Source organism: Lithobates pipiens, unplaced genomic scaffold (assembly GCF_037356315.1).
Source record: "Lithobates pipiens isolate NorthernLeopardFrog02 unplaced genomic scaffold, aLitPip1_a1.2 Scaffold_22, whole genome shotgun sequence".
Lineage (NCBI taxonomy): Eukaryota > Metazoa > Chordata > Amphibia > Anura > Ranidae > Lithobates > Lithobates pipiens.
In genome coordinates, this window is record NW_027507784.1 from 51,640,680 (window position 1) to 51,654,976 (window position 14,297).

A 14,297-nucleotide genomic window follows, 5' to 3' on the forward strand; every position below is an offset into this window, starting at 1 on the left:
CGGTTACTGCAAACACTGGGATTTCCTGAAGATATAGAGGTCATTGAAGACAAATGTGTCACTGTAAATAGTTACGTAGTTACATAGTTAGTCTGGTTGAAAAAAGACACAAGTCCATCTAGTTCAGCTAATAAAAGAAGAAAAAATGCAGAGCTTGGTGGAGATACTGGGATTGCTGGAGACACAGAAGTTGCTGGAGATACAGGGGTCATTAGAGACACTGAGGTCACTAAAGACATAATGGTTGCTGGAGACACAGGGGTCTCTGGGGTGAACATGGGACAAAGATTCGCTGAAGGCACAGGAAGTTTTGGTCACTAGGGACACTGGGGGTCAAAGAGACTCTGGAGACACAAGAGTGCAGGGGTCGCTGGAGGTATATGAAAGCAGGAGTGAATGGAGGCATAGGAGTGCAGGGGTCACTGGAGGCTTGTGTAGTGACATGTTGCTCTAATATCACCCAGCTCTTTAAGGCAATGTCCAAGCACTGATTGGCCATGATACTTTCTGTACTATAGTCTGCTCTTTTCCTCCCTCTTATTTTTATAATGTAGAAACATAGAGGGGAGGTGTTCCCCATACTGTCTTTTCATAAGAACTAATGCACCCCCATACCATCGGAGATGCAGGCTTTTGTAATAATAAGATGGAAGGTTTCTCCCTTTAGTCAGGAGGAGGCAGTGCCCATGGTTGCCAAAAGGAATGTCAAATTTCGATTCATCTGACTACAGAACAGTTTTCTGCTTTGCAACAGACCATTTTAAATATGCTTTGCCCAGAGAAGATGGTGGCATTTATGGATAATGTCCAGATATGGCTTCTTTGCAGGATAGAGCTTGCGTTTTTGGATGGCACAGTGAACTGTGCTCACAGACAGTGATTTTTGAAAGTATTCCTGAGCCCATGCAATGATGCCCATCAAAGAATCATGCCTGTTTTTCGTGCAGTGGCATCTGATGGCCCGAAGATGTGTTTTGGCCTTGTCCCTTGCATACAGAGATTTTCCCAGATTCTCTGAATCTTTTGATATTATGTACTGTAGATGTATATTTAAAGTCTTTACCTTGAGGAACATTATTTTGAAATTGTTCAACAATTTTTAGACGCAGCTTTTCGCAGATTGGTGAACCTTTGCCCACCTTTACTTCTGAGACGTTGTTCTCTAAGATACCCTTTTTATACCCAGTCATGTTACTGACCTGTTGCCAATTAACCTAATTAGTTGCAAAATGTTCTTTCAGCTCTTCCTTGTCAGTACCACTTACTCTGCCAGCTTTTTGTTTCCCTATCCCAAAACTTTTTTAAGTGTTGCTGCCATACATTTCAAAATTACCTTTATTCTGCTGTGAATAAAATATGGGTAGTTTCTGTTATCATTATGATTTAAAAAGAGTAAACACAGTTGATTGATAATAAATGGCTTCAACCAAACACTAACCATGAGTGAAAGAAACATTTTTGTGTTATCATTAATATTCTCAGAAAAATGGCCAAGAAGTCATAAATTCTGCCAGAGTATGTGAATTTATGAGCACAACTGTATATAAAGTGTATCTATCTATCTATATCTATATATATATATATATATATATATATATATATATATATATATATATATATATATATATATAAACTCCACCTTACATCATTCTGTAATAACACTAATAACACTTCTGTAAAAACAGTGTGTGTGTATATATATATATATATATATATATATATATATATATATATATATATATATATATATACATGCATACACACACACTGTGTAAATAGTATTTCCCTATAGTGTTATTACAGAATGATGTAAGATGGAGTTTCGTGGGTTAATAGCTTTGAATTCTCTCTTCTCCATCCCTAGCAGGAAGCATGCTCTGTGGGGATTTTTATTTGGATGGCACCAACCTATGAGATTATATACAGCTCTGCTCTCAGTCTCATTATTTAATTATATTGTGAGTCAGGACCACAGAGATGCTTTTTTTGGCACAGAGTTTGATATTGATCGCCTCTTCGGCTTTGTATTCTATTCAGGGCAGAACTACTAGTGGTATATTTTCCCCAATGTCTTGCAGAGTACTGCAGTGATTACCAATAAAGGGGCATTTGATGGTAACAGTGGCCCAAGGAAGGAGCAGCTTGTTTGTTTTTTGTGTACCTCCTCCAAGAGTTCTCTGAAAAATAGGCCATGTCATTGAAAATGTCCGATGTTATATACCCCCATTGGGTCCTATTGTGAAAGCATTCCTTTGCTGCAAAAAAGGTACAGAGGCACTTGTGGCTTTTTTAAACCCCTATTTCTACACACATCACAAGATAACAAAATAGACCTTCCTGATAGTGGTACATAGTTACATAGTTAGTAAGGTTGAATAAAGACATCAGTCCATCCAGTTCAACCCGAGTGAGTGTCTACAATTGTCCCTATCCCTTTACATTGCACACTCACATTGGTCCCTACCCTCAAGGAGCCACAATCCAAGATCCCCAGTTGTATACTAGGGCCAATTTTAGACAGAAGCCAATTAACCTACCTGCATGTCTTTGGAGTCTTACATGCAACAGCTATCGGGAGGGTAGTTGACTGTTCATCGGAACTTGTGAATAAACCACATAAGGTAGGTTTGCTTCACCATGTGCTACATTACAATTAAATGAGTGCACTTTTTCATTAGCACATCATTATTTCAGCATCTAATAAATTGTGACAACATGTATACACGTACAAAACAACATTATTAAAGTGGTTGCAAACCTCAGAAATATGAACAATCATATCCCTCTATAGTGTGTACTTGTGTCAATCCAGAGCACTAAGGCCGCGTACACACGCGCGGACTGTTCGCCCAACTTTGTCCGTCCAACAGTTTCGGCAAACAGTCCGCTCAAACTTAGCATGGACGGACATGGCCACACACGACGGACGAACAGTTTGCTGAAACCGTGCGCGATGACGTTTCGGCACGCACGACGGATCGAAAATTTCGACGTCCAATACACTGCAATGCAACCTTCCGACGTGGAAATCCTTTCTGAGCATGCGCGAGACTTAGTTGGCCGAACAAGCCTACACACGAGCGAACAGTCCGCTGAAACCTTGTTTCAGCGGACAGTTTTTCGGAATTTCCGTAAGACCTTGTTCGGCCAACTGTCCGCTGAAACTGTCCGCTGAAGCCCCACACACGAGCGGACTGTCCGCCCAAACACTGTTCAGCGGACAAGGTTGGGCGAACAGTCCGCCCGTGTGTACGCGGCCTTAGTGTCATTTCTCTCTGGTGTCTCGTGCCTCTACTATCAGCTTGAGTCACGTCTGACAAGTTTTCCTGACACCAAGAGAAAAAAGGTGACAGGGAGGGACCTCCAAATACTTGGCAGCCTCAGCTCTGTTCCTGTGTGCTGTGTAAAGGGGGCATGTCCCTTCCCTCCAATTAGCTCTCAGAACTCTCCTCACTGAGCTCTGCCTAGTGTAATTTCAGATCTATGCCCCCTTTATTCTGAACACTCAGACAAGCTTTATAAATTCTGAACTTTGAACAGATGTAGAGAAGAAATGACTGCAGATAAACAGATACAGCTTATGTAGGAGGATTTGTTTCATCTTTGTATATCATTTGAGGCCAGTCACTTCACTGGGTATATGTAAGGGCTTACTACCGCTTTAAGGGTTATTTCCATTATTGCATTAAGCCAGTTCCCAAAACTCAATACCCTAAAAGGAAAGAAAATTATTCCGTTCACTAAAGCGTGTCTCAAGGCAATTTTTGGACAGAGTGTTTAGGGGTTAGAACTCTTGTCAGATTTGTATTGTTGTCTTGCTCTCTTTAGAACGATTCACTTTCTCTATTTTTACTCTTGACCACTATCACTGGGACAAGATATATCCAAAATCTGAGTTGTCTACAGAAATAGAGGAAATCTTCCATTGGGGACTCATGATTCTGCTAGTAACTGTTATTTTTCCACTTCCTGTTATAGGAAGAGTGAGGCACACTGAAATCACACGGCAGAGTTGTCACTATGTAGACAGGATAGCCATGGAAAATTTAATCTTAAATGGAATGTTGAAAGCAGAAAAAATGGGCATTGCAGTGTGCTACATATGGGGCTGTGTAGCCACCGACCAGTCAGGGTGTCCATGATGACCTGTGCCCACAGCCAAAAGCTCATACAATGGGCATGTGAGCATCAGAACAGGACCACAGAGCAATGGAAGAAGGTGGCCTGGTCTGGTGAATCGGGTTTTCTTTTAAATCAAGGGGATGGACTGGTGAGTGTGCATCAGGGAAGGGATGGCACCAGGTTGCAGTATAGGGCAAGCTGGCTGAGGCAATGTGATGGTTTGGGCAATATTCTGCTGGGAAACCTTGGGTGCTGCCATTCATGTGGATGTTACTTGACAGGTACCACTAGGGCTTTTTTTCTCAGAAAATAGGTGCAGGAACTCCCCCTGTGAGTCAATTCTTGTCTCCACCCCCTACCCATCTCTAAAAAGCATTTTTTGATTCCACCTCCTAGTACTGCCCCTTTTAAAGAATACAGAGACGAGTATCATTTTGTAGTGCTAAGTAATTTGTATGGAATTTGTTAATGAAGCAAGAAAAGCAGTAAAACAGATGCCCTGCAGCCAGAAGCAAAAGACCTTTCCCAGTAACAATTGATTTTCTCCAGCAACAATGGAACCATGCAAAAAAATACCACCCAGCAACAAAAGACCTTCCAGCAGCCAGCATCAATAGACCTCCTCCCTCAACAGCAGACCCCCCCCCCCCCCAGCAACATAAGCCCGCACCCCAGCCAACCAGCAACAATAGACCACTATGCAAATATAGATTCCCCAACAACCATCATTAATACACCCTCCAGCATACCCCAGCTCCCCTTGCCATTACATACAGTACATTCAGTTCCAGAGGTACCGTAGATGCGATCCCCTGCATTTCCCTTGAAAAAAAGCCCTGCATACCAGCTACCCAAACATTGTTGCTGTACTGTCCAAGTACACCCCTTAATGGCAACTGTATTCCCTGATGGCAGTGTCCTCCTTCAACAGGAAAATGCACCCTGCCACACTGCAAAAACGGTTCAAGAATGGTTTGAGGAACACAATAACAAGTTTGATGTGTTGAATTAGCCTCCAAACTCTCCAGATCTCAATCCAATCGAGCATCTGTGGCATGTGGTGGAAAATCCATGGAAGATCCATGGAAATACAGGACCATGCAATTGCAATGATCATGCAAATTACAGGACTTAAATGATCTGCTACTGACGGCTTGGTACCAGATAACACAAAGGCAAAGGGGGACCTATTAAATATTAGGTGGGTGGTCATAAAGTCATGGCTGAGCAGTATATATATATAATCAAGGATAAGGTTAGAGATCAATTTCCAAGTAAATTAAATATATGATGGTACCAACATCCCTTATTATAAAGAGAGTAGCAAGAATGGTGAAATGGGATTTTAAAGGTACTTGTTATAATCACACAAATCTAATTTTAATATAAAAATATAACATGTTTTATTAGAAAAAGAGAGATAAAAATATGGTGAGTACAGTTATATACAGAGTCATAAGGATATACATTAAATTCCTATTGTAGACAATGTTGATGCTGTATTCACACACATATGTCCAACAGCATCTACATGTTTCACCGGAATGGCTTAATCATTAATTCGTCCACTTACCTGATGAAGCCGTTCCGGTGAAACATGTAGAAGCTGTTGGACGTAAGTGTGTGAATATAGCATCAACATCGTCTGAAATAGGAATTTTGTGTATATCTCTATGACTCTGTATATAACCGTACTCACCATTTTTCTATCAGTATATATATATAAGTAGATGCTATGAAAAGTACATAGTAGAGCAATGGTTGGCAAATCTAGGCACCCCACATTTAAATATCTGTTTATGAATTATAGCCCCCATGGTATTTTTGTTATTTAATTTTTCAGTTGATTACCTACGGAGTTATGACCAGCTAAATGTATAGTACAGAACATAACATTAATTTTGTTACTGCAATATAATTTAAACTGGAAAGAGACTTCTAGCGAAAGACTCAATTAGATATCTATGGGGTAGATTTTTCATCTACGAAAGGCTAATGCTATCCATACGCAGGCACACATGAACCTTCAATGCAGAGATTTCTACTGTTACAGATGACTGATAATGTATCTCTGGACAAAGATCAGCACAGCTCAGTAACTAGATGAACTATCAGGCAGAGTACACAGAAATCCTCATTTGTTGCCAGATTAGGGCAGTGCATGGAAACCAGTACTGATGATAGAGATGTGAACTAGAGTTTCTATCCACGTAATCCAGCAATCAAAATGGAGAGGGTTTTGTGCTGCGGTGACACACTACATTGACCTTCGGCAGTAATAATGGAGCGGTGAATTACCATACATGAAATTGTGCATGGCGCTTAATATATTTCTGTAGGCTTCGTAGGGAACATGCAGGACATAATATCCAATCCAACCATTTCTTACATCTGCCTCACTGTCTAATCATTCCTTGAAATGTGAAAGAAGATAATGGGAAGCTGATATAAGAATAGTTTGCTCACGCAATGCTCATGTGCCATTTAACTAAAGGGACAAAAATAAATTTACCCCAAGCCTGCAGGAGTCTATTAGGAGACTTGCAAGATGTATAGCTTGAGATTGCAAGGCTATAGAAGAGCTCATTATCAGGCCTCTGGTCCTTAAGCCAACACCATTTTTGCTTCTCTGTCTTTAATATGCTAATAAATATTTTTGGTCCAGTGTTTTAGGACCTGTTCACACTTCTGCATCACGATGTGGGTGATACAATGCAACAAAACACCTCTTAGCCCCTGTACACACGGTCGGAGATTTCCACAACCAAATCCGTCGGATTTTGCCCGTCGGATTTTGTCCGTCGGATCTTGTCCGAAACTGTTGCATACACACAGTCGGACAAAGTTGGCGAAAAAATCTGATTTTTCAGAACGTGATGACGTAATTTCGTTATGATGGGACTAGATTCAGGCTAGTAGCCAATAGCTTTGATGTAGGAATTTGATCTGAGCATGCGTGGCACTTGGTCTGATCAAAATTCCCTACACATGATCGGAGTATGTCCGATCGGCCCAGTTGGTCGGGAAATATTTCCAACATGTTGGAAAATTGGGTCCGACGGAATCAGTCCGATGCATACCACACACAGTCGGATTATCCGATGACACGGTCCGATAGGACACATTCCGACGGATTCTCTGACCGTGTGTACAAGGGCTAAGTTGGCTGCTCATTGTCTTTAATGGGGCTGGTTCACATATATGCATTGTGTTGCATCTAAAAAATTGTTCAAATATACAAACAAATACAACATTGGCGCTTATGCCCAATTATGACTCATTAAGCCCTTATGAGTCAGCTATCCCTATTTGAACACATACGCCACCATATGCTTTTCTCTCCTAAACTTATCTCTATTTTTGACTCTCACTCTAATTCCAACCATCGTACCAATCCCACTTACATTTCTAAGTGTGAGACACACCAGAGATAGAGCAGATTGATTGCAAAGCTGGGCCACAAGAGCCTCCTACTCTATTAATGTGAATACTATCAAGTCTGTGTTCAATACAGTTACCAGATGGTATTTGGTCCCATCACGCATAGTCCAGCCTCAGCTTTCTATTCTGGTCTGTGCTTTCGTGGCTGCCCAACGCTGGACAACATTTCACATATCTGGTGGACGTGTCCCATGCTTACATGGTTTTGGACCAAGGTCTTGAAGCTCATACATTCTATGTTCCAAGGTCCTTTCCCCCAGAGATCCTTGGTACGTCTTCTTACACCTTAAACCCCCCTTGGTTTCAGCAAACTCCATTTCAAATTGCCGGCATACATTTTGTTAGGGCAAAACTGACTATTGCCAAAGCCTGGATGAAACTGACCAGCATCCTGCTGGTTACACAATGAATTCACCCAGATATGGACATCATGGATACAATATGGCCATTCATCACTGTTCATGGAAAGCTATACATTATTATAGCTGTCCATCTTTAGGTGCTGGTTTTGGGCATTCTTGTCTCTTACTTCCCTCCCCCCCCCCCCATCCTAGCTTTCTTCCTACCTTCCTACTGTGGACGTCCTTCCTTCTTCTTTTCTTCTTTATTAATTGCTTGTTGCCGATCATGTTGTTTATTCAGACTTGATGTCCTGATCTGCTTATTGTTTTGCAGTCTGCGACAAAATTACCTGGCTCATTAATACCTACTACAACTTGCAGGCTACAAGTTTTGTTTATTATTACACTATTTATACTATTGGATGTTTTTACATTCTCGGCAGCTACATTCCTGCTGTCTTACATCTTCTTGGCAATTTCAAAAAGTTTTCTTGCTCTTGTTTTGTACCTTTTTAAAATAATATGTTTTGTATCTTTTGAACCTTATTGGATTTTTTCAATAAAAATCTATTGAAAGGGAAAATAGTGCAAATATGTTTTTTCATCCGTCAATGTGTGTAGGGGGGCCCATAGAAATCAGTGGTAGTACATGAAAATGCATGGCTATTAAAGTGGTTCTATAACCTTAAGGTTTTCAACCTAATGCATGCTATGCATTAACCACTTGCCTACTGGCCTCTTTTACCCCCTTCCAGCCCAGGCCAATTTTCAGCTTTCAGCGTTGTCACACTTTGAATGACAATTGTGCGGTCATACAACATTGTACCCGTATGAAATTGTTATAATTTATTTTTCACACAAATGGAGCTTACTTTTGGTGGTATTTAATCACCACTGGAGTTTTTTTATTTATTGCTAAACAAATTTCATAGTTTTTTTTTCTCCTTCACTAATGTGTGCTGATGAGGCTGCACTGATGGGCACTGATAGGTGTCACTGATGGGCACTGATGAGGAGACACTAATGAGGCGGCACTGATGGGTGAGACGGAAAGGTGACACTGATGGGCTCTGATAGGCAGCACTGAAGGGCACTGATAGGTGGCACTCATAGGCAGTACTAATAGGTGACACTGATTGGCAGCACTGATGGGCACTGATTGGCAGCACTGATGGCACTAATTGGCAGCACTGATGAGCACTGATTGGCAGCACTGGTGGATACTGCTGGGACTGCAATGATAATCAGGACACTGATAATCAATGCCCTGATTATCATTGCCAATGTCCCTTTAACAAAAGCCGGTTATCGGCTCTCTATTTCTCTCCTCACGCTGTCAGCATGAGGAAAGAAAAGCCGATAACTGGCTTGTGTTTACTTCCTTGATTAGCTGTCATTGGACACAGCTGATCACATGGTAAAGGGCTGCTGTGATTGGTCTCATCTACCGCGATCTGTGATCAGTTGAGTCTTAAGGAAATAATGATCACAGAGTGTGCCACCCCGAGTGGCAGGGGACGTGCGGGCAGCACAATCACGTAAGGATGTCCATGTACACCCTTCCGGCAAATTAAGCCTGTACTATAGCAGTCTTTCGGCTATAGCACAGGCGGGAAGGGGTTAAAGTGATTGTAAAGTCTCATTTTATTTTCCCATTTAAATAACAAACCTGTTTTACTTACCTGCTCTGTTGCAGTGGATTTGCACAGAGCAGCCTGGATCCTCCTCTTCTCGCATCCCTCTTCCGTGTTCCTGGCCCCTCCATCCTGTTTGGTGCCCCCACATTCAGACACAGAGGCCCGACCGGTCCCCACACCCCTCTTCCCTGATTAGTTTGCTGTCTTTGATTGACAGCAGTGACAGCCAATGGCACCGCTGTTGTGTCTCAGCCAATCAGGAGGGAGAATCTCGGATGGCTGAGACACTTATGGACATTGCTGGACAGAGATGGACCTCAGAGATTTTCTCAGTGAATGCAAAGCGTTCCCTGATTGGACATGTGGAGAGTGAGACGTCACCTCCCCACCTGTCCACCTCATCCAATCAGAGAATTAATCGAGAAAAACCAAAGCAATCTCTGAATGGCACCCATGACCTACTGTGGAGATCATTGTAGTAGTAGTGCCTTTACAGTGATTTCCAGCTTCCACGGGATCCCACAGGTATTGTATATACTTCTACTTTAAGGTTTAGATCTACTTTTAAGTCAAACTCTTGGCAAATAACTAAATACACAGTTACAGTACCTATTTGTTTTTTTTTGTTTTTTTTTAACCTGACAATGGATTTGTAATTCTTTACCGCCAATCTTGTGATGTCATTGTCACACATCTTCATGCTTTATTACTTAGAGGTGTATTTATAAAAAAAATTGGTATTGCTGTTTGTCCTCTGAAATATCATGGGAAGTTTATTCAGTACAAGAGGCAAAAATCAAGAGTTCTCAAGAAGTTTAAGAATGTGTAAATGGGTAAAATACTGCATTATGGCCAAAAGATGGCACTATCATTAGAAATAAGAATGTTCCTCGGCTCCATCTAGTGGCCATAATGAAATACTTTTCACTTTTACACATTCGAATTGCAGAGAATATACCCTGAGAGCATTTGATTTTGCCCCATTTTCAAAGAACAAATGAACATGCAATTTCGATGGACAAACAGCTATGCACATTTTTTTTTGTATAAATACTCCCCTTAGTGTGCAGCTGACCTGAAACAAGTGTGCAGTACAGAAGGTCAAACTACTCACACCTAACTTGTTGCATGCTTGTTCCAGGTCAGTGGGTCAGTGGCTCGCTAGGTTGTAATGCCAGGATCATGGTAACAGACAGGATCATGGTGGCAGTCCCCAAACCTGCCAACCTTAAACTGAGTAAGCAATGACTTAATTGCTTAATCTCAAATACACTGATGAAATATGCATGTGATTGTGTACTGTATTTAGTTAAGTCTGTTCAGCCAGTCCTGCGATTCACACTTCCCTACCACCTACCTAGATGTCACCACTTTACAAGTATGTGTTTCCTGCCTCCACCCTGATCAATGGACTATGAAACATTATAATCTCACCTCTGAGGGTCGGCCTCAGCTTCCCCCCTCCTGTAAGGTGTCCAATCAGTGCCGGGACAAGGTCATCCAGCGCCCAGGGCAAAGATGCCAAACTGCACCTCCCTTTCCCTTAGGGTTAGGGTCAGGGTTCCCCCTGTAATAAACCATTGCGCCAGGGGCAGCCATCCCTCCTGCCCACCACTTGTCCCGGCCCTGTGTCCAATCACCTCCCATTCCTGCTTCCAGTGCCTGAATACATGTTAGTTTGGCAGCATTGTGCAATTCAATTGAGCTTGTCTAATATACAGTCAATTATATTCCATTTATAGTCTGATCTCTGCCATGAGGGGAACTGTGGGAACATAATAAAAACACAGATTGTAGGCAGCTGTATTTTAAAATGCTTTTAATGTTAAATTATTACATTACTTTAATTTTTTTTCCTGGGTTATCAACTTTAATTAAATGATAGGTGCCCTTCCCCTGTGTGTTAGATCAGATTAAAAAATATATATTTTATGATTATTTTTTTTCTTTACAAATCCTAGAGAAAAAATATAGGCACACAGCTTAATACAGGATGCAGTACATATGTGTGGACTGTGTTAAGATGCACGCGCCCATGCAAGACAGCATAGGCAGGTTGCTGACCTGACTTTTTTCCACTGTAGTTAAAGCAATCCAGCTTGGTCTAAAACTTGCTGCAGCCTGGGATTGGCTGCTGAAAGAACAGAAGTTAACTGTTGAGGTCATCAGTCTAATGCTCCAATTTTTTACAGTGCTGTGCAATTAAATAGAGCATGATTGTCTTACATTTCTGATCTACATCCCCCAGTGCTGTACATGATATTACAGGTTAAAGTACTATTTAATAAAAAAAAACTTGGTAATTTTATTTTTGATGAGTGTATATGTAATTAAGATGTGGCTTTTAACTGCCTATAGTTCTACTTCAGTAGGGACTAGTCTAGTACAGTGCCTTGAAAAAGTATTCATACCCCTTGACATTTTCCACATTTTGTCATGTTACAACCAAAAATGTAAATTTATTTTATTGGGATTTTATGTGATAGATCAACACAAAGTGGCACATAATTGTGAAGTGGAAGGCAAATGATAAATGGTTTTCATCATCTTTTACAAATAAATATCTGAAAAGTGTGGCGTGCATTTGTATTCAGTCCCCTTTACTCTGATATCCCTAACTAAAAGCTACTGGAACCAATTGCCTTCAGAAGTCACCTAACTAGTAAATAGAGTCCACTTGCATGTAATTTATTCTTAGTATAAATACAGCTGTTCTGTGAAGCACTCAGGTTTAGAACCTTGGTGAACAAAAAGCATTGTGAAGGCCAAGAAATAAGGAGAGGTTTAATCAGGATTAGATTATAAAAAAAAAGTATCCCAGGCTTTGAACATCTCACGGAGCTCTGTTCAATTCATCATCCAAAAATGGAAAGAGTATGGCACAAGTGCAAACCTACCAAGTCATGGCTGTCCACCTAAACTGACAGGCCGGGCAAGGAGAGCATTAATCAGAGAAGAAGCCAAGAGGCCCATGGTAACTCTGGAGGAGATGCAGAAATCCACAGCTCAGGTGGGAGAATCTGTCCACATGACAACTATTAGTTATGCACTCCACAAATCTGCCCTTTATGGAAGAGTGGCAAGAAGAAAGCCATTGTTGAAAGAAAGCCATAAGAAGTTTGCAGTTTGTGAGAAGCCATGTGGGGGACACAGCAAACATGTGGAAGAAGGTTCTCTGGTCAGATGAGACCAAAATTTTACTTTTTGGCCTAAAAGCAAAATGCTATGTGTGCCAGATAACTAACACTGCACATCACCCTGAACACACCATCCCCACTATGTGTGGCAGACAACTAACACTGCATATCACCCTGAACACACCATCCCCACCATGGTGGTGGCAGCTGTTGTAGGGATGCTTTTCTTCAGCAGGGACAGAGAACCCGATCAAAGTTGATGGGAAGATGGATGGAGTCAAATACAGGGCAATCTTAGAAGGAAACCTGTTAGAGTCTGTAAAAGACTTGAGACTGGGGCGGAGGTTCACCTTCCAGCACGACAACGACCCTAAACATACAGCCAGAGCTACAATGGAATGGTTTAGATCAAAGCATATTCATGTGTTAGAAGGGCCCAGTCAAAGTCCAGACCTAAATCCATTTGAGAATCTGTGGCTTGAAAAGACTTGAAAACTGCTGTTCACAGATGCTCTCCATCCAATCAGACAGAGATTGAGCTATTTTGCAAAGAAGAATGGGCAAAAATGTCACTCTCTAGATGTGCAAAGCTGGTAGAGACAGCCTCAAAAATACTTGCAGCTGTAATTCCAGCAAAGTATTGGCTGAAAACAAATGCATGCCACTCTTTTCAGGTATTTATTTGTAAAAAAATGTAATTTTGAAAACCATTTATCATTTTCCTTCCACTTCACAATTATGTGCCACTTTGTGTTGGTCTTTCAAGTAAAATCCCAATAAAATACATTTACATCTTTGGTTGTAACCATGAGAAATGTAGGCAATTTCAAGGGGTAGGAATACTTTTCAAGGCACTGTGTTTTATTGATTGGATTATGTTCTGTGATTAGTCTGTAAATTATGCAACCTGAAGTGCTGCAACAACCAACATGTATAGATGTTTTAATGTTCTATGTATTTTCTTTGTTTTGATTTTCTTGTTATGTTTATAGTTTTCCACCACATTTAGAATGTTCTCTTTTATATTTCCTTTGTTCTGCTGAATATCAGATAATGGTCGCGATATCAAAGGTAACGTGTGATTTGGCGAATGTTTTTTTTTTTTTATCTAACTCTTTAAGAGTACCACTTTTGTTTGGCATGTTAACTTGCCTGTTGCATGATCAATAGAATCTGGTGCCCTCTGCTGGCCCAATAATGACTATGCACATTATTGAATCAGTATTTCAGGCTAGAAACCAGCGCTAAATGCTACATATTCAAATTATTTATAGTAAATGCATATGCTTCTAACGTTCACAAAGTCACTATACTCCTAACCACTGGTTTATTTATTTTTTGAATTTACAGGGTTGGAAGTACAGTATTCTAGTTAACTCCTTTGCTGCTAGACCCCCGTTGTTAATTGGTTTATTCTTCCTCTGGTAGCAAAGAGGTCAATTGAAAGAAGCTAAATTTGCCTAATTACTTCATTCACTCCTCTTTTGTCTCCTTAAAACTAGTTTCACATTCCTGGATGGCAGGGGGTATGGCTTATTTTGTTTTTTGTTTTTTTAAGTTTAAATATTCATGCATGTGTGTTTGAATTATTGAGCCTACTGGAATGGTTTGCCATGTAT

At 40.8% G+C, this 14,297-nt stretch overlaps 1 protein-coding gene across 1 annotated transcript in view; it reads left to right on the top strand.

Annotated features, from left to right (window-relative positions):
- The window catches only part of KCNH7 (potassium voltage-gated channel subfamily H member 7), a 685,804-nt gene that overhangs the window by 394,414 nt on the left and 277,093 nt on the right, over window positions 1-14,297 (top strand). The window contains exons 5-6 of the mRNA XM_077447576.1: window positions 13,729-13,749; window positions 14,181-14,204. Of these exons, the coding sequence (XP_077303702.1) occupies window positions 13,729-13,749; window positions 14,181-14,204 (45 nt within the window). The remainder of the gene's footprint in view (window positions 1-13,728; window positions 13,750-14,180; window positions 14,205-14,297) is intronic.